Raw genomic sequence first — 20,155 nt, forward strand, 5'->3', positions numbered from 1 at the left:
TATGGAAGTCAATGATCATGAAGTGTGTTTAGGTTACTGTTATCACAAAATGATGTATGTATTTAAATCTGAATTTATAGCATTATAACTGATTTACATAGACACCTTATAACAGGGATATATCTAAACACCCTATGGCAGAGCTGCTGGAGCCTGCCTTGCTGCTGTGATATCGAATAGTGTTGTTTGTCATCTTGTCTCTTACCTGGGTGTGACACTTTCTCAGAAGTACAGTGAAGATAGTAGGTATGGAACAGCCACGGGAAGAGCAGCTTCGCTGTAAAGATGGGCCATTCGGGTCCACCTTGGCAAGGCAGATGATGTGGAGCTCGCTGTGGCTGGAGGGTGTGACTCTGGATGGTATCACAGATGAAATTGATTGGTGTCAGGGTTGGTTCATTTTGTTCTTGATTTCTGCCCCACCTCCAGTCTCTGGCAGAAAAATCATACATGGTTTAGTAGTTCAGAAGCACCCCATGTTTCCAGGATTTTTTGTATTTAAACATCACCCCTCTTCATTTAGAAGCTGAAGTTACAGCACTGGTGGCTGCAGGGTAGAGAAGAGTTGTGGCATGTGCTAGTAGATGTTTCATGCATTGAGAGTTAATTAATTGATATTTCTCTCCTGTACGTTGCTGGGAGACTGGAAACTTTACCTAAAAAAGCTGTTGCAGTCCGCAGTGGCCTTTTGGTCAGTTCTTGGTGATCATGATGTTAAAGATGGAAGAGTTGCAGGAATGTGCAGTCTAACGTAAAGTCTCCTTGATATCTAGTATTGGATGGTTTTGGTGTAGCTGTCATTAAGTTGGTCGTTGTCATTAAGTTAGTCGTTAAGTCGTCATTAAGTTAGTTGCTAAGTTGTCATTAAGTTGGCACAGTCTTTGAAATCTAAGAGGAAGGCAGGTACTCTTTTGGAAAGGAGAGTGTTTGCATGTAAATTTTGCAAACTTGATAGTTACAGCCCGGCAGGTAATCAGAAGTGTGAGATCTGAGTGAAAATGAGCAACAAAGAAGTAAAAAGATCAGGCAGGGGAAGAGGTTCTGAGCATAATTAGTCAGCATAGCAAATTGCTGTGATACATGGTAGCCGGCTGCATCTGGGAAAGAAGGATTGCTCTGATGACAGGGTCTATTATTGTTAATTAGTAAGGGGAGGCTCACTTGATGAGCACTTATTCCAGTGCATAATTAGTGCTTGAAAAGGTAGTTACTTCTTTTTAAAAAGGTAATCATTATACTGTTTAAACCCAGTCTTAATGCCTGCATATTGTCCTTTTACAAACTTCTTTCTACTGATTGCTGATTCTGTAGGATTTAAGATGCAAACGTCAACCTCGAAGTACATGTTGGAACAGTTAGATATTCTGTTATAATTGATCCCAGCAAAAGATAGAACCAGATTTAGTGCAGACTGATCAAGTGGAGAGTAGCACGGATCCTCAAACTGACAGCACACAATTTTTCCCAGGGCCAAATAAATTGGTTACTATGTGAGTGCAAGACCCTTGAAGCATGCTCTTTGCTGAGTACCAGCAAGGGAAAGTTGGTTTTTTTTGTCTACCAAGAAACAAGGGGATACTGTATGTACAGTGCTGTGGAATAGCACACTAGCTTCAGGATTAAACCCTAGCAAATATCAGATTTCCTTGCATTTACCCTTTAAGATCAAGAATTTTTGCAAGTGGGAAAAAGTAAGAATACAAAGAGAACTAGAGGTAACTGGCTTTGTCAGGTACCACTCTTAACAGTTTTTAGAAATGTGGACCTGGCCAGCTAGTCTCATTCTGTATTCTCTACAGAAACCATCTGATTGGGGTTTTTTGGATAGTAGGTTGTTCCCTGTTGAACTTGTCTGTGCTCACAGTCTTGGAGATGGTGTGATGAATATTATGCTGAATTCACAGAAGGTGTAACAGAACTATCAGAGTGAATATTTAGAAATGTGTATGCGCTGTAGGACATCACTGAAATCTACTTCTTTGTGCTCCTTTTAAGTTAATACTCTAGGACACAAGTCAGCCAAGCACAGAGGTAGCATACACCCCTTGCAGTGCTTAGGTCTTGGGGAACAGCCCCAATGGCATGTCTAACAAGTAAGGGGCAACAGCAGTCATGTTAAAAAGAGAAGCCTTGAAATCTGCAAGTGTCCAACATGTAAAGAGAACTGTGCACTCTCTTTGCTTCAGCATCAGGTGCGATTTTTTTTAGCCTAAAAATGGAGGCTATGATTGGCTGTGTGAATGCAGGACAGATGCCTATGAACACAAATCAGGCTTACACAATGCAAATGCTGATATTTAATAAAGTGGATAGGACCGCAGTAGATGAGTTGAAATGCCACTATCTAGAATTACAGTACAGGAAGTAACAGGTGAGACTGCTGAGGGAATTAACTCTTGTCTTGTGTTAATGCTTTGCCCAATTGCAGGTTTTGTTGGTGCAGAGAGCCACTACAACAGTCTCTACAAGGCTTCATTTGATAACGCAGCCACCTACCTAGAGAAGCAAGAGGAAAGGTTACAACAGCAGAAAAAGAAAAGGAAGGATCTGCAGCGTGGTTCAAATGGACAAACAAAAAAGATGAAGACTGAAGAACCATCGCTATGACCCTGTTGTTAGCTTGTAACTTTTGCCTTGCTGAAAGGAACTGATCCAACTGCGGACTGCTTTTAAATGTAAAATAAACTGTGGAAAAAGAGGGGTTTAAACTTTTATTCAGATTCAACTTTTCGGGTAGCCTGGTATGACAGTATCCTGCTTGCAGCAGATAATGTATTTACAATATGCCGAAGCTTCTAGCAGCGTACAGCTGTTAGCAGTTCAGTCCTAGTAATCTCTAATGCGTGATATATGAATATTGGAGATGATATTTCCCTTGAAACAGGTTTTTCTTTTTTGCCTACTGTGTTCAGGCTTTCTTCTTCAGGTGGAAGTGTGCTGATTAAAATTGATGTTATTTTTTGTTTGTTTGTTTCTTTTGGTTTGTTTTTAACTCTTCAAAAGGCCTGTCAGTTAGTGTAACTGAGTACACCTGGCTATGGGAAAGGGAATGTAGCAAAATTCTTGCTGTATATGAAAGGTTTTAGCAGAGACTTCACCATCTCTCTTTTTAGCCTTTACCTTCAGTTCCTATGGTAGGGATCCTGCCTAGCTTCCAGTCCATTGCTTCCTACTTGTGGCATATGTCTATAGGAAGAAGTGCAAAAATAGATTTTTATACACTGCAAAGTAAAAGTAAAATGTGTCTGTCAACTTCGAGTTCTTGGAAGATCCTTCTGTTGCAATATGATCCTAGTGTGTCTGTGAGAATGGTTTGAGAGGCCTATGAGCAAAACTTGGGGTGCGTTGTGCTTATTTCAACAATAATTCTTTCATGTTGCAATTAGCCAAGAAATAGATCTTTTTGAAAAGTTTTCAGTAAGAGCCTTATGGGATCACTTGTTGCTTCATCATGGGGCAGAAGACATGCATTTGTCTACCAGATAGCATTGTGTCTGTATGAATTTAATGTATTTCACAAAACTGAGCATAGAAATCTGTACAATCCATTAAAAGTATTCAGAACTAGCCTATGAACCATGAACTCTAGGTCTCTCTATATAGCTGTCCTCTTTGGAGTATCTGGACACTTAAAACTTTTGCACTCAAGTTTTAGTTACACTAAGGTGTAAGACATTGAGATGTAGCTTGCTTTGATAATATCAGATATTCAGCAATGAAGCAGAACTTGCTGATTATGTCTGCTCAAAATTGCAGTCTTGTCCTTATTGTGTGTCCCAAGGGCCACGAGTCTTGTGCTGTAGGATGTTACATGGTTTTTCAGATTCCTTTTGTCTGGAAGTGCCTCCTTAAGGACAGAGCATTGCACGCGTTAGTTCAGGATCAGTCCATCACCTCCAGCGTCTGATTTCTTTCAGTGATTTACGTAAAGAACCTTCTGCCTTGGCAAAGGTCTCTTTGGACAAAAATTGTCAAGTGTCAGGAGTGGTATTGTCTGTCCTGGCTAAAAGCCTGAATTCAAGCAGCAGCTGCTTTGGCATGAATAAATGTGAAGTAGGTTTCTACTACATGTACAGTTCCATGACATAAGAGCACAGTGTCACACACACAAATATGATGGTCTCATGTAGCAATTCAGCTCCCTCTGTCCAATATCTGCATACCAGGGATCTGAAGCATCTTCTCTGGGTATCACCAAATCAATTGTGTGCTCCTAGATTATGCTGGGTCTTGGACAAAGAAGAAGGTGGTAGGTGGGCATGCTTGGGTTTGAGGAGGAGTTTTACCTCCTCAGGTACAATAACTCTTCTATTAGAGAGCCTGCTGAGATAAACAGACCTGACTTTGCACAATCTGGAGCAAAGACTTTAGAGCTGATGTACTTTTCTGTCTTTCAAGAGAGTGAACCACCAGGCTGTCCTGGTGGAGTGGCTCGCTGGCTTTCATGGTGAAGAGCCGGCCTAGCTTGGAGACCCAAGGAGGGAGTTACTGTCTGAGCACTCCGAGTGCCTGAAGGCTCTTGTGCTGCTTGGAGTCCTTGCCATTTCCTAGGAGTTGGCTTGGGTAGTTTCTTGATTTGTAGTGTTGACTGGTGAGGATCACGTTCTCATACACGTTGCCCTCCAGGAAGGTGATGTCTGTCCTTATCTGTGCTGTGTTAGAAACAATTATTTCTGCAGTGCATCATTGTATATGTGTGCATATGTGATGTCATATAAATGGAGCAAATGCTTTCCTATATTTAGGTTGGCAATGTGGTACAAGGCTTAAAGTTGGAGCTCAAATGCAGATGTGAGGCCCAACTGCTTGGTTTGATGACAATTCATAGCTTCCCCTTCTCAGCAGAACATGTTGAATGTCAGTAACAGGGCTTAACAGCAGGTAGGCAAATTTCCTGGTATTTTGCCTACATCCCACATTGAATAGAAGCTAGGACTCTGAAACCCTGTAATTTCAGTCTTCTGAAGAACAGTCACATGTGTGAGATGAAACTGACCGTATCTGGAGCAGTAAATAAGTCACTACAACGCTGGCAATGCGCTTTTCTCTTGGTCCTCAAGAAAGGATGAGAAATCGCCATCTGAGGTGCTTGACATTAAGGCTCTGAAAGGTGACTTGGAGACAGAGATACCTGCTGTATGATAGTGGCTATTAAAATTTGGTAGTTCTTTTATTCATCTAATTTAAGAGGGGCTATAGGGAAAGTAGTTGGGAAAGCAATTAAGGAAACTCCAGCCGCGGGGTGCAGCTTTGTGATTGTTCAGGTGAGGAGACTGGTCATGCACAGATTCAGTAGTATGATCTTACCAAAACGAGGGCAATAGTCACACTGCTGGTGAACTGGATGGGACAGGAGAAAAAAGCTCCAACTGGCCTTTTTGCTGGCTGTCGGTGAAGAAATTATTCTTTACTGCTGATACATGTAGCAAACTGCAAAATTTTCAATTGAATTTGAATCCGTAGTAGGAGTCTGTTTTGGATCATTTCTGCATGTCACAAGGTAATAACTTTTTCTGAAGTGATGGCATGAGCCAAAGGCAGGTCTTTTTTTTTTCATGTCATCAAATGATTATTTCCAATGTTGGTCTTTTTTACACTTTTAAAGGATAAGAGACTACCATGTTGGCAATTCCTATCCCTGAGGGATATTTTTCCCCACCTGCTTTCTCAGCGCAGGATAGACCTCAGCAGTGATCTTCACTGGCTGTGGGGTGCTCTTGTGATCCTCACCCTGCCTGCTGTCCTGGATGAAACCCAAAATTTCTTCCAAAGTTTGAACTCATGAGAGATCACAGCATGTGGGAGTGACACGAGATGTGATACCTGGCAGGAAATTCAGACCTTTTTGTTCTTTTTCCTGCAAATTTTCCTATTCCGTTTCATGTTTCCTTTTCTGCACACGATAGTTCCTGAGCTTAAGTTGTGAGGCCGTGTGTGTCTGTGGACTGCTTTGAAGGGGTCTGTGAAAGGTGATCAGAGGAAGGAAACTTGCTGGAATGTCTAAATCCCCTGTAGTGTGCCAACACCTTGAAGGGAAAATGGTTAGACACACACAAATCCTTAAAAAAGAGTGAATGCTGCTGCTGCAAAAAGTGAGACGACACTCCCCTCCCTGGTATTTGAACTATTTAGTGGTTAAATCTGATGTCACTCGCTTGTGTTTATTTTCTGAACTTGAACTGAAGCATGTGTGTGTGCCTAGCAAAAAGGGGACGGGTCAACTAGGGTGTAGTTTTATAGCAGAACTGAGGACCCTCAAGGGGTATTTGTAGGCCACGTAAGTTCACCCACACTGCGCTAGGCCTTTCTGTGGTGGTTGTGTGACTCCTCTGCTTCTCTCCTGAGCACTGACAATCCAAGGAGTCTTCAGAAATGCAGGTAAGGAAAACCTTGAAGCAATAGTGAGTTTCTTTCCATCAGCATTTTAAATCGAAACGCATGCTTCCTTTCTCCATTGCTGGGATTTCACTGAAACCCCTTCAACAACACATTGTTGAACAGAGCGATCTTTTATCTGCTGTAACAGGAAGGAATCCTAATCAAACGCAGGCCAGTAGCAGGCTTTAGAACAATCCTCACATTTTTAACACAACTTTGAAAACGAATTTACTGTATAAACAGAAACGTCTGTAAACAAAAACGTTCCTTTCTTTTTTTTAGAAACAAATCCCAATACAAAACAGTTGTTTTACCCTTAGGCTAATAAAAAGTTGCTGCCAATTTTGATACACTCCAAAGTTTGCTCCAGCTTTCTTTGCTGAAATATTTTGTATGAAGTGCTTTGATCTGAAAAGGAAAAGCCCTATGGGCTTAACTGTTTCTGGTTGTCCCTGCTGCCGCCAGTGCTGGTGATGTGGTGTGAAGGAGGCTGGGATGACTCAGCTGAGTGTGGCAGCTCGCAAATGAGAACAAGCAAGCTGGACATGATTTGTCAATAGCTGTAGATGCAGAGGCTGGAAAGGAAAATGGTTAGAGAATTGAACGGCTTCAGAGGCCAACAGATCTCGGTTTCCAATGTGTTCGTAGAAGTTACCATGTACCTCTGGACTCCAGGGTTCTGGAAAGTCCTGTCAGAACTAAGCTAAGGCTCTTCCACTCCTGAAGAGTAGGTCATTGCTTGATACCCCTCATCAGCACTTTTTACCCAGTGACATGCACATCCCCTTCCCTCAGTCAGGTTAAGGTCAGAGTAGAAATCATGTGGAAAAAGAAAAAAGCTCTCGGGGACGAACTGCATTAACTATTTTCTCATCAGTGTGTTGTCAAGATGGCAGCATCCAATATAAATTCTAGTTAGTTTTCTGCAATGCTGGGTGTCTTGGATTTCTCCATGGAGTTTTCCCCTTTGTAATTGAATATTTCATGTCGCAGTTCTTCTTTTGCTCTCTGATATTCCAAAGCTCAAGAAAGGTAAGATGAGACACACCAGCTATTTAAATAAAAAACAACATTGGTCTGATTTTTTTTTGCCTGTTTCTTGGTCTATGCAAGAATTCATGTTATCTATTTCCTATTTAGATTTACCCGAAATAATAATTTATCATCCTATCTAAGGCCAATGGTATTCAGCACATAAAACAGCCATTAGAAAACGAAGGCTTCTTATCTTCAAGGAAATAATAATTGTAATAATTAGTCACTATCTTAAGATTTGCATATACTGCATATCTGGAATACCTCACCAAGAAATTCTGTTTTGTAAACAAGGCAGAACTGTTCTGTGTCAGGCGACGTCTACAAAGAACAAGAAAAAATCAACCACTACTTCTTGGTTTTCCTGAAGTTTCTTTAGAGAGAAGAATAGTTTCTATCTGCTTGTTTTGATATAAAGACATAGGAACTTTTGTCATTATGTCATAAGGCTGGGTTTTCAGCCTTTTCCCACTCTTGCCACTGCCTGGAAACAAGAACCCCTCCCAAACCCAAAAAGCAGAAATGAGGAGAGAAAAAGAAAAAAAAAGACACCAACCAACCGACGACCTACCCCCCCCCCCCAAAAAAAAACCCCAAACAAAACCAAACCAAAAACAATCAAAAAAACCCACCTCCAAACCCCACAAATAAACAAAAAAAACCCCAAACAAAACAAAACCCCAAACAAACAGAAAACACCAGCGCCACATTAGGACAAAAGACCTCAGTGGTCCCCCTCTGCTCAATGCAAAACGAAGTACATGAGACTTCAAATTGTTTGTCAAAAATATTTATGTTAAATCGGGCTCTGTCCCTTCTCTACCCTCTGTGGTACAACCAAGGGCAAGTTTCAGCCATCTCTTTTTTGTTTTGGTTTTGTCACCCAGCACAGGTAGGATCTACAGTAAAAAGAACGAAAAAGAAAAAAATCCTCCTGACTGTTTTGCCTTTGCAGTTATAGAGAGTCCTCTGCATAAAAGAGTAATGGCTTAAAACTCAAAGCGCTTGCTGGTCAGATGCAGCAGCTTGGGCATAGCAGCTCCATTTGGACGTGTCAGTGTGGAAGAGCTGCTGCTGCATTTTTGCTTCCTTGTTAATAAGCGATGGGTGTGTTTAGGAAGGCACAAAAAATGGGTTGGATAAATGAAAAAGCAAGAGGCTTTTGTACCCTATCTGCTTCCTTTTTTTTTTTTTTAATGCTTGCTGGGAAGCCCAACAGACTGCCACGTTATCTAGATAGCGGAGGGGAAATCTGTGCATGAATTAATAGCAACTACAGTAATTATTAGGAGGTTCCCAGTTCACTGTACTGGCAGGGCTGCTCCCCGGCTGGTCCACCCAGTTTGCAGCAGGGCGCTATCTAAAGCCACTGCTCACATCCAGCTTACCCTGGGCAGGCTCCCTGTTGGGACAGAGCAAACTCCTGTCCTCCTGTGAGGTGTCACGTAGGCTCAGCCCAGCCTGCTCTGGCTGAACGAGGTCCCTCGGGGCCTCACACCAAAGGGAGTTTGGCCCTAGGTGAGCACCGGCCGCTTGTTTCTAGCCCTGGCAGGAGGAACGGCCGCTCCTTTTGGAAGAGGCGCAGCTGCACCACCCTTTAATGAGCCCTTACTCACCTGGGAGGTGGTAAAGTGTGTGTGTGATCCGGTCATGACATTTCTGCCCTGCTCCCCAGGCAGTAGCAGTGACTGATTTCCAGCTCACTTGCTCGTGGTTTTTCAAGTACACCCCCATTTACAGGAGAAGTCTTTCCTGGGGAGGGTAAAGGCAGCCTGGTTTTTGCCCCAGTTTGCTTTGCCGTGTCCCCCTTGTGAGTTTAATGGGCTCTTGGCGCTTAACTGAGCTGAGCACAGTGTTCTCAGCTCAGCTCATCCACTTACAATAAAATGACGTAATTCAGGAGGAAAGCATATCTAGATTATCTTTATTTAAAATCAACAAATAAGCTGAGCGTGCAGGAGTAACGTGAGGCCCAGCAAGATCTAGGGGAGGAAGGGAAAGTCTCTCTGAATCTGAGCTTTCAGTCAAGCTCCTCTGAGAAGAAAACAGATCACCCCTACATAACTACATATAGTTATAGGCTATATACGGTTATTTAGCAGGCTTCTGTCGAGGTGCATCAGCCCCTGCATGCTCTGCCATGGTTCTCTTAAAATTTACAGACTGTCCAGCAGTTTGGGGCTACCCAGGTATTAAGTCTTCTTCCTGCAGATAGTAATATGTGGGATTAGAAGTGAAAAGAGAGTTACTGACACCTACTCTAACTTCTCCCAGGAAGAGGAGATACCTATTTCCATTTAATCCTTACAGATGTCTGTTTCTTGGTGGAACATGGTTGTCCCCGGAGAAAGCTGCATGAATTTTAAACTGAGAGGCTTCTAATGAAATGTTACTGTTTTACCCGCGTGGATAACCAATGTAGAAGTGCCCTTATTAAAGCTAGGTTGAAGAAGTGGTGTTCAGATTTGATAGATAAAGTCTAAGATTCGAGGTCAGGGTTGCAACTGAGCCAAACCCGTCTGGGAGATCCTCTAATCTGTGATTACTGTAAAATTGCCAGCTGGTTTATCTCAACTTGATCTAGTGGAAGAAAATACTGGAAAAAAATCATGGTAGTCTCAGTGTTGAGAGGGTAAGCATTGGCTGCATCTTCGACTGTTCTGATTTTAGTGGCCGTGCAGCTTGCTTGTCTTTCTGGGGAGCTGCACCTGTGGTGCCACTCAAAGCTGGAGCCTACGAGTGGCTGATGCACATTACTTATGGAATTGTATTCCTGGCAGATGTTTAAAATGATCAGAGGCTTTTATAGACATATGATGGTTACAAAAGTTGTTTATTGCCAGCACCACATAGTCACCGATAGCAGTGGTTATTATGCTCCCCACCCTGCTGAGTCCTTAAGAATCAAATATGTAAAAATTTTGCCTAATTTTCTTCTCTGATCCTCCCTTGGCCGTTCTTTAATGCAGTATTTGTGTAGCTGAGAGTGAGGAGACTGAGGTGGGTGTCATCCAAGAGATTCCAATGTGTTTTGCAAAAGGATAATGAAATGGCCTGCTTGGTGCAGCACACTTCCAAAGATGGAGAGTCCTTCCAAATGATTAGTCCCCTTCACCTGTGAATAGACAGACATCATTAGTATTCTTCTAGGACATTTTGAACTGCAAGTACCAGCATGAAAACAAATGTCAGGCTCCTATATGTTTCCTTGTTATTATGCTGCTTTTCCATATATGAGAATACATTTAGATGGGCTAAAAAGGGTTTCTTAATGGAATAGAGTAGACAATAACATAATTCTGAAAAAATGTGAAACTGGAGAAGATAAAATCTTTTAGATCGAAACAATGTGGGAAATGGATGGAGCTGATGCAAGCTAATGAGTCCATATTTGGGCAGAAAAGGGTATAATCATGTCTGATGTAAACACTACAGCCATCACCTAGTATAAAATGATACACCTGTTAGGCCTGTGCATCTGCCGTTCTTGCATGCACTGAATGCTTAATTGGAATTTTGTCTGATGAGGCTAGTGTGCAAATGTGTATGTAAATCTAACTGCCAAATCTACTTTATTAAACGCTGTATTACAACTTGAAAAACACACCAACAGCATCAGGTCATTTAACTCTTGCTCCTGGGTGACCAGTGCTGCTTATTTTCTGTGTTGGTTACTTGGCAGTAGTGTCCAGCACTTTGTTCCTTAGTCAGGGCCCGCACAGTCCCCAGCTTCGTTCTTTACACGCAAAGCCCAGGTAAGGGGTGCCAGTGTCATGCCTTCCTCTGGCTTTGCAGTGCCAGCTCTTACCTCCACTGCCATGGGAGGCACGTGTTGCATGGACCCCGTGCAACAGGAGGTCCTCAGCAAGGACTCCCCTGCCCTTCCCCAGCCTGATGCTTCCTGAGGGTCTCAGCAGCTCTGTCAGAGCAGACATAGAATCACACAATCATAGAACAGTTTGGGTTGGAAGGGACCTTCAAAGCTCATCTAGTCCAACCCACTTGCCATGAGCAGGGACATCTTCAACTAGATCAGGTTGCTCAGAGCCCCGTCCAGCCTGGCCTGGGATGTCTCCAGGGATGGGGCATCTACCACCTCTCTGGGCAATGTGCAGCCTCAAACCTGGAACACCTTACCCCTCCAGGAATGCCTGGGGTGAAGCTGGGGCCATGGAACATGGATTTTGGGGGTGCCATGTTTGCTCTTCCTTTTGCTGTAGCTGCATCCCTGCTGCAGGGGCTAACCCTGCCCTGGCAGCTGCCAGCTTCCCTGCGTGTTAGTGCTGACAGCAAGGACACCGCCATGCCGCCATCCTTCGCTGCATCGTGCCTTGGTCATTACTGTGTCTGCTACCCAAAAAGGGGTGAGCTGTGCTACTGTGGTGCTTTAAAGAGGCCGGCCTTGCTGGGAGCACAGACTGGAGCATGAGCTCCCCTTCTTGCAGACCAAAATGCTTCTGCTGTGCACTGAGGGAAGTGGTAAAAGAGTTTGGCTGCTGATCACCCTCTAATACCTATCGTGACACCTCCTCCTCCCCTGGGCAAGGAAGGAACGGGGACCTCCATGGCACAGAGCATCCGTGGCAGCATAGCCACAGATAGTGGTAAAAATCAGCTGGTGGTAAAAATACAGCAACAGTTGGAACAGTAGAGTAAGGGCAGAATGTGCACACATACCCAGGCATAATCCAGGTGCTTTTATCTGCTTTTGGTTACCTGGCTTGCTTACAGAGAAAAGGATTGTCCAGGCAACAACTTGGAGGCACCTGCCTGCAGCTTCGGGAAGACCACACTGTGCAAATGTGCATTCAGAGGGTGAATTCTGACATAGCTTGTGGTGGTGAAGTTTAACTTTTTACTGAGCTCCAAACGATGCAAGACTCAAACAAAAAAAAAAATTGAGGAAACCCTGTCTGGGAGACAGGGTTTGATTTTGACCCTACTGTATGAAGAGAAAATCTTCCCATGCAGCACAGAGCAGGATTCACCTATTTTTTGAAATAATGTTCCAGGCATTGTTATTATCTTTTACAGTCTGCAAACACCATTTTTGCTCTGCAGACATTGAGTTCCTCTTGTAAGTCACGCCACCAGTTCCCCCCCTATGTGTCTTTCAAGACGATTATTGTCTCCCTAGTTAAATTTTAACAACTGGGATGAGAAAAGACCTTTGTCCTAGAGATATATTCAGAGGTGTTATAAGGTTATTACATTGGAAATCTCAGTTTTGAAAAAAGTAAGCCTCCTGATTTAACCTGCAGTTGATGTTTAAAAGGAAGAGTCTACCGTACTAATTGGTACAAACTTTTTATATTAATCAGCTTGTAACCTTTTCAGTTTAATGTATTTTCATGCAGAAGACACATGTTGAGCCTTGATTCTGTAGAACACCTAAATGAAGCTGTATGAATGCCTGTAATTCAGTGCAGTTCAAAACCGTGGATGCCACGATCTGAGTGTTCACAATTTTCTCCTTAGTCAGGATAGTTAAAGAAATACACAGATAAAATAAGATGTAGGCATAGGAATACATTTTTGCTGCCTTTTGAACGGACTTGCCAGGAGATGAATCTTGGTGACCTCTCAGCCCTGTCTCTCACGAAGGTGCTTAGCACTGTTCAGGGACTGGGCAGCAGCTGATGCTTTCTGCATGGGTGGAAATGAAGCACAGGTCAATGAATAAATCACCAGACAGGCTGAATAAATGAAATGACTGGTAGCATAAAATGGAACCCTATAAATAAAGGGGAGATTCCTGTACTTTTTGTCTAGTGAAGTCCTACAAACCAGGATGTCCTTGGACTCAGGCTGCATTGCAGACTCTATGTGGAGATGAAACTCCCTGCCCTTCTCTGTCAGAGCATGGCCAGCCTCTGCCAGTGCTGGGTGACTCCACTTTGGCTCACCTTCCCTAAAGTGAGTGGTGTGTCCTCTGCAAGCGAAGGAGCTGGAACGAGTCACCGCAGCTGGAGGCCTGCCCTTGGCAACACAGAGAGTAGCCAGCATGACGAGAAGGATCAAAGTCTTGAATGAGAGAAAATAAAAATACCGCCTGGAAGAAATGGAATTGTCATTTATGACATGCACATCACCCCGGTGAACTTTCTGAAGTACACAATGTTTTAGAATTGTTACCTATAACCTTTGGGAACATATTTCTTCAGCTCTTCCCTAAGATAAGCAGCTATCTCCCTGCAGGAAACCCTGTTGGTCAGCCCCAGCAGCACCACGTGAGTCCCGGTGCCCTGGACAGTGCCGGGAAGCACTAGGGGGACAAGTGCTGGTGGGGAAGGAGGCACCAGACTCCTGATGCAAGTGGATTTTGGGGCCACCAGTGCCTGTCCTAGGCTCTTCCCTGCTCCCTGAGGTGCACTGGCCTCCGCCAGCACGCAAGGCACTTACCCATTGCTATTACAGCTACTTCATCCTGATCTCCATCCTCTGTGCCCATCATCCTTCGCAGTGCCTGGGGGCAGCAGAGGAGGAATCCCAGCATGGTCTTGACATCGCCTGGGGGTTGAAATCAAATTGGGCATGTTGTTTCAAAACAGAGCGAAGAAACATGGTGGAAAAAATCCAACAGGCATGTTGAGAGTTTGTTTGTTTCAAGGACGACTTTGCCTGAAATTATTAACATTTTTTGAAAGGGAAATAATAGCTCAAGAAAAAAGCAACACATAAACATTGCTCTGAATGTTCTTTTCACTTACCTGAGGATTTTTAAGTACAGAAAATGAAGGTGCAAGCTTTCAAGTTAGTGCAGAAATTTTTGGGGTGGCAGAAGAGGAGGGGTTGGAGGGAGGGAGGAATTTGCTCATCAAACCAGAAAATCTGTTATTGCTGTAACTTTTATTCCCGAAGCTGTGAGGCATTCAGAGGCTTTTCCCCACTGCTCCCCTCCTTCTCTTCATTAATGAAACCCGGTGTCTTGTCTGCAGGGGCAGACGTGGCCGAGGGGGAGGTTGGAGCCAGCAGCCCAGAAGCTCCCATGGCAGCCCAGAGGCGCCGTGCTCCCTCTTCCCCTACCACCTCGTCCTGTGGGGGCTGCTGGGGTGCGCTGATGCCGGCAGCAGCTCAAGGCCCCTGCCAGAGCCTGGGGCTTCCTCCCTGCCATCCCCCGGGGGTTTTGAGGCCCATGGCGAGGCTGTGCTGCCATTGCTCCCATGCTGTCAGGGCTGCTGCTGAGCTGCCCTGCGTGGCGTGGGCACCGGCTCTGCCTCACCATGCACTTCCCAGAACCACAGGCCCACTCGTAGGCTATGTTGAGAATTAAAATACAAGGGGGGATTTCAGCCTCCAGTGCCATTTTACTGGCCTGACAAGGCAGGTTTTGTGTGACAGAAAGCCTGGCCGATCCCCAGGCACTGACTGTGGCAAACTTGGCAAACATGGCTGTTTGGTTTCCAGCACACTGATTTGAAAAGCAGACCAAGTGCTGCAGGGCCAGATGAAAAAGTGCTTGACAAAAAAACCCCATCCAGCCCCAAAAAGAAGCTCCCCTTCAAAAACCAGCCTCGACCAGCTTCCCAGATATGAAGCTGCAAGGAGCAGAATGTCCTCAGAGCCAAAGTCCCATTTGTGTGGCCTTCGTTCTCCCAGTCATTTGCCTTTGCGTCGAAGCCCTTGCAGTCCTGGCTGCGGAGGGTTGTTGTGCCTGGGCACAAGAGTCACTGTGGTCAGAGCCCAATGCGTCTGTCACTCACAGTCTTTTGTGGGGGGACATTTTAACTCTCAGATATGGGGAGCAGGGGAGGTCAGGCAGCAGACGAACAGCTGGAGACACCATGCCAGGAGGAAGCTGTGCACAGCTAAACACTAAACCTAGCTGGGAAACCCTGAAAAATCCCCGTAATATCTGAGGCTGAAAAGTTATAAGGGGATGCTACATCTCCATACCACACTGCCCATCCCCCTGACTCAGTGTACTCTTCTGTTTTAGGCCGGGACAGGGACAGGTCTGTATCTGCCTTTCCACTGAGATGCATGCGTATCTAATGGTTTATAGCTTAGTTGTCCATACAGAAGCCCAGTAGTTATGGGTGCTTTAGAACATCCTGTGTTCTCTGGGGTGGCTGCAGAGCCTGGCAGCTCTCTGGCGACATGAACGCTGTGGGATGAGCTGGAGAGGCAACTGGCTTGCAGGTGTTAACCAGGGGAGCTATTAACTCAGCATGCTGGAAGGCATGGCTTTGGCACACAGATTTGAGGAAGACTTGTATGTTTTCATGTTGATTTTCTTGTTGCATTTTTCAGTCTGGAGCGTGTCCCAGCTGTCCTGAGCCCAGAACAGCATCAGTGAGCTGAGTGCAAGCTCTTTTCTTCTAGAAAGAGACAGAGTTGCTCCAAGTCCCTGTCACCTTGGAGCTTCCTTTAGGGCAAAGAATCTGCCAGGTCTGTCAGCCAGGCAGCAAGTGTGCTTCCACACAGTTTGGAAAACAGAGATTGTTTTCCTCAGAGAAATTATAGCAAACATTGGCTGTGGCAAGAACAGTTTACACTTTCCAAACCCTCCTGGTTCTAAGTTTGTCCTGCAACAGAGCCAAGAGCGATATTATAAAAATGTCTACAGATAGTAATTTTGTGTGTGTGCATGTGCCTGAGTACACCTGTAATTCCGGGTTATATGCCTAAATAGTCAGAAAGCATTTTCGTGTGTGTGTGATAGTGAGAAGTCTGGCTTCTCACTGGCAAAGAGCCAGACCTACTTCAACACTGTCACGAAGAAAGAGATGTTTGACTTGTCAGTTACAGCTTCTTAATTTATGAGAACATTTAATAATTTTTTTGGCTAGATGTTTCTGTGAAATAATATTTTCTGAAAATAATAACTCTTAGTTCTTGCAGGGAGGAGCATTTTACATCTGAATACCACAAGGTGCTTTACAGAGGTGGGTCTCTGTTTGAAGGAGAGGGAAGCCCTGGCTTGGTGACTCATCCCAGGTGGTATTTGAAGCCAGTGGCAGAGCTGGGTTTATTATTAAGACTTACTAGTTTCTTGTTCTGTCATAGTAGCCCCACATACACCAGGACTCCAGTGCACTATTTTTTCAGAGTACAAACTTTACCTCTGCCTAGGCACTCCCCTGGAGAGCTGAAAAGCAAGATCACAGAATCACAGAATGGTTGGGGTTGGAAGGGACCTCTGGAGATCATCTAGTCCAACCCACCTGCTAAAGCAGGTTCGCCTGGAGCAGATCGCACAGGAATGTGTTCAGGTGGGTCTTGAATGTCTCCAGAGAAGACTCCACAACCTCCCTGGGCAGCCCGTTCCAGTGCTCTGGCACCCTCAAGGTAAAGAAGTTTTTCCTTATGTTCAGATGGAACCTCTTATGCCTCAGTCTGTACCCATTGCCCCTCATCCTATCTTATGCCAGAGCTGTCCTTTCACATACATTCTTCCTGCAGGTTGGGGCTGAGTGCTCCTTGTCTCTAACAGGCATGTTGCTCTGGTCTATACATCCCCGCCTTGCCACAGGGAAATCAAGGAGTTGCTAGTGTGGGAAAGAGGCAAATAGTGGGAGATTTTACTTTAGTAGGGTAGGTGATTTGCCCCGCTGTGCCTGCTTTCTCACAAAAACCTTCACAACAAAACAGAATAGTATGCTAGGAGAATAAAAAGAAGTGCATGTGTGCTTTTAATGCCGCGAACCAGACAGAAAGGTAAGACTTGCTCTTCAGATGTTTCCAGATAGAAGGGGCAGATTGCAGTAAAAGCCCGTTGTTTAAAGAGGAAAATTGAATACTGCTTGACGGTGCTTCTCCTGCTGGCGTTGTACTCTGCACCAGCACTCTGCTTTGCTCCCATATGGAACAGATGCTGCTGTTATTGCTGCTCAGAGGCAGCACTGAGATTAACAATTTCTGTGTACAGATACTTCTTTGGCATTACATAACCCGTGTATTTAACACACACTAAATTTTCATTGCAAATTGGCTGCTATAGGGATATTCACATTTTGAAAATTTATTTCTTTCCCAAGACATGCAGTTATAGCCTTAGTTTGATCTGATGAAAGCCATACTAAAACCCAAAGTGAATACAGGGCCGTGGGATCTCATAATTAAAAAAAAAAAAAAAAAAAAAAAAAAAGAAGTAAAATCCCAGGGCTCATTGTTAGTTTTCCAAGATAAATGGCATGGAATAGTTAAAACCTGTTTCATGTTCATCTTTGATCACAAGTATAGGAGGAGCAATGTAAGGCTGGGATGCATGTGGCACTGTCATGATGCTAAAAAGATGTGTGCAACAGATCAGAGAAAGTTCTTTGTAAGGCACCTACTGTAAGCTGAAACAACAATACTGAGATATAATATTTGCTTTTATTCATTGAATTAGGAAGAGAAAAGATTAAATCACACTTGAGACATCTGTCTGGCTGCTTCAAAACCCTTCATTTTCAGGCTAAGTGTAGTTTTAAAATGTCATCCTGAAAATGTGTGACATTTTAATGGGCTGATTGCCAAGATTCTCAAATCTGTTAATTTGCATATGAATCACAGCATCAAATATTATGGAAAAAGTATAAGAAACTAGAATTATGAGAGAATGCCTTGCATTCCCCTCGGTTAAACATAGACTGGGAGGATTGTGTCTTAGAAATCTAATATTACAACAGCAAATGAATTTTAAAAACGCTGTGGTATTCCCATTTATACGAATAGCTGGTTGTGATTGCCTGTGGTCTTTTTTACAGCTGTCTGTGAATAGCAGCCTGGATGTTGCCTGTTCTTCCAACGAGCTGCACAGCATGTTACAGCACCAGGACAGTCACTCATGCAGCCCCAAGGATGGGTTGCTTTCCCTTCTCCATCTTTCTGACGCAGCTCCAGTAAAGTCAGCAGGATTTCACCAGCGTCTTCTGATCATCTCACTACAGTAAACCATTTTCAGGTGACTCTTAAAAATGATGCAGCCAAAACATGCACCAAGGACCATCAATTAGACTCCCATGCACTTCTGCTAGAGAAAGCTAGGGAGCCTGCACTGTGCAATTAGCTACTGTATGCTAGGGTCCATGACTAGGCTTGTGGGAATTAAGCACATTAATAAATACTTGTTGGATTAGGGTTTATGGTTAGAGAAAATCCTTCCAGCTGAAACAGAACTTCCTATCAGGATCTAATTCATAAACAGTTTTAGTGAGAGGAGGGTGCAGTCAAGTTTCTACAGCAGGTTTTCTCATCTAATGTATCTAGCTCAATGCAGGACTTGGCATATTCCAAGCAATTGTTTATAGCTCCTGCACAGCACATCTGCTTTGAGAGCTGATTTGTGACGGAAGTCTGCTTGAATGGAAATGGTAAATTTGATTTACTTGTGAAAAATAAGTGAAGAATTCCATAGCAGAACATTCTTGGTCACAATGTACTTTGGATTATAAGATTTAGTACAGAAGAAAGGCCCAAACCACACAATTCAGATCCAACTTTCAAGCATCAAAATTTTGATGTTAATCAAAACTAGGGTTTAGTTCATCCATTCATGAAGATGCCAGTGTAGCTTGGAGCTGACCTTCTGCCTGGATCTTCCCATCTCCCTTGGGATCCCCCAGGACTGTGCAAATCCAGGGATCAGACCCTTTTGCAGTTTGCAGCAGAAAGCCTCAAACCACACACACAAAAAGCTTTTTAAAGGAGAAGGCAGCTTGGGCAGAAAGAGGCACCAGCAGAGAGAACTAAGCTGTGTGTTTGCTCTGGGTCTCTGGAAGTGTGAAAGCAGGATTAGAATGCATGTTTCAAGGTAATAGTGATTTCCCTGAGAGGCTGGAGAGTAGCTAAAGTAAAACAGGTATGTACAAAAGAAAGAGAACAAACATGGGAAATGGTACTGGGGGAGAAACAAGAATTAAGCTTGGAATTAACATGCAGAAACAAACAGGAAAATATGTCTGAATTTCCAGAGCAGGAGGCAAGGTTTGTTGTTCAGCAGTGAGCTTGGTTTCTAGACACCTGCTAGAAAGTCTGAGCTTCCTCAGGTGTTTCCTGGGTCATGGGGGGAAAGATTGGCCACCATCTGCTCATCTCTTTGTGAAAAACAAGCTAAGACAACACATGTGGCTTTGGACTTCACAGTGATGTAGCACTGGTGTTACCCTTACTGCTAACATATGTAGCAAAGCTGATGGGGCAGCCTTGGGGGCTGAGCCAAGGAGGACCAGAACAACATGCGTGATGCTTCGCTAGCTGCGTGCCTGCGGCTGCTGGGGGAGATGCCAGCAAGCCAGGGTGCATGCGAGTCACTGGTCTCAGCAGCCATGCTGTGGTAGGAACTGATCCTTTATGCCAAAACCCTCAGGGAGGGCAACCTTTCCCTGGCAGGAGAAATCAGGAGTGGATGAGCAGTGTGGCCGTGAGTCACCTCTCGTGGGCACAAGGAAATGGGATTTCTTCCAGCTTTCCCTTTGGCGAGATGGTGCACAGAAGCTGATCACAGTATTGCCTGCTGTCTGTTCACATGGCGGCAACTCCAGGCAGAGCTTGGCTCCTCACCTTTACAAAGTCATCAAGGGAAGTGAAGCTCTTTCATTATTGCGCTTAAGATGCAAGTATACCGCAAAAAATGTTTCTAAAGTCTCTCCTCTTAAGGAGAACCGACCTCCCCCTCTGCTTTACAGCCCCTTGCCTTTTATTCATTATGAAAGCATTTGGCTTTAGGAACAGAGACAGTTCTCACATGAACGCATACACAAAAGAAAACAAGTACAACACCCGTTTCTGTAGAAGAATATATTATTTAGCAGAT

At 44.1% G+C, this 20,155-nt stretch overlaps 1 protein-coding gene across 2 annotated transcripts in view; it reads left to right on the top strand.

Moving 5' to 3' along the window:
* Positions 1–3,252, top strand: part of WDR4 (WD repeat domain 4) — a 21,234-nt gene extending 17,982 nt beyond the window's left edge. For both annotated transcript variants that reach the window (XM_065628094.1, XM_065628085.1), the window contains exon 11: positions 2,429–3,252. In XM_065628094.1, the coding sequence (XP_065484166.1) occupies positions 2,429–2,607 (179 nt within the window). In that variant the 3' untranslated portion in view covers positions 2,608–3,252. The remainder of the gene's footprint in view (positions 1–2,428) is intronic.
* Positions 3,253–20,155: the final 16,903 nt, after the last annotated feature.

This window comes from Caloenas nicobarica, chromosome 1 (assembly GCF_036013445.1).
Source record: "Caloenas nicobarica isolate bCalNic1 chromosome 1, bCalNic1.hap1, whole genome shotgun sequence".
NCBI lineage: Eukaryota > Metazoa > Chordata > Aves > Columbiformes > Columbidae > Caloenas > Caloenas nicobarica.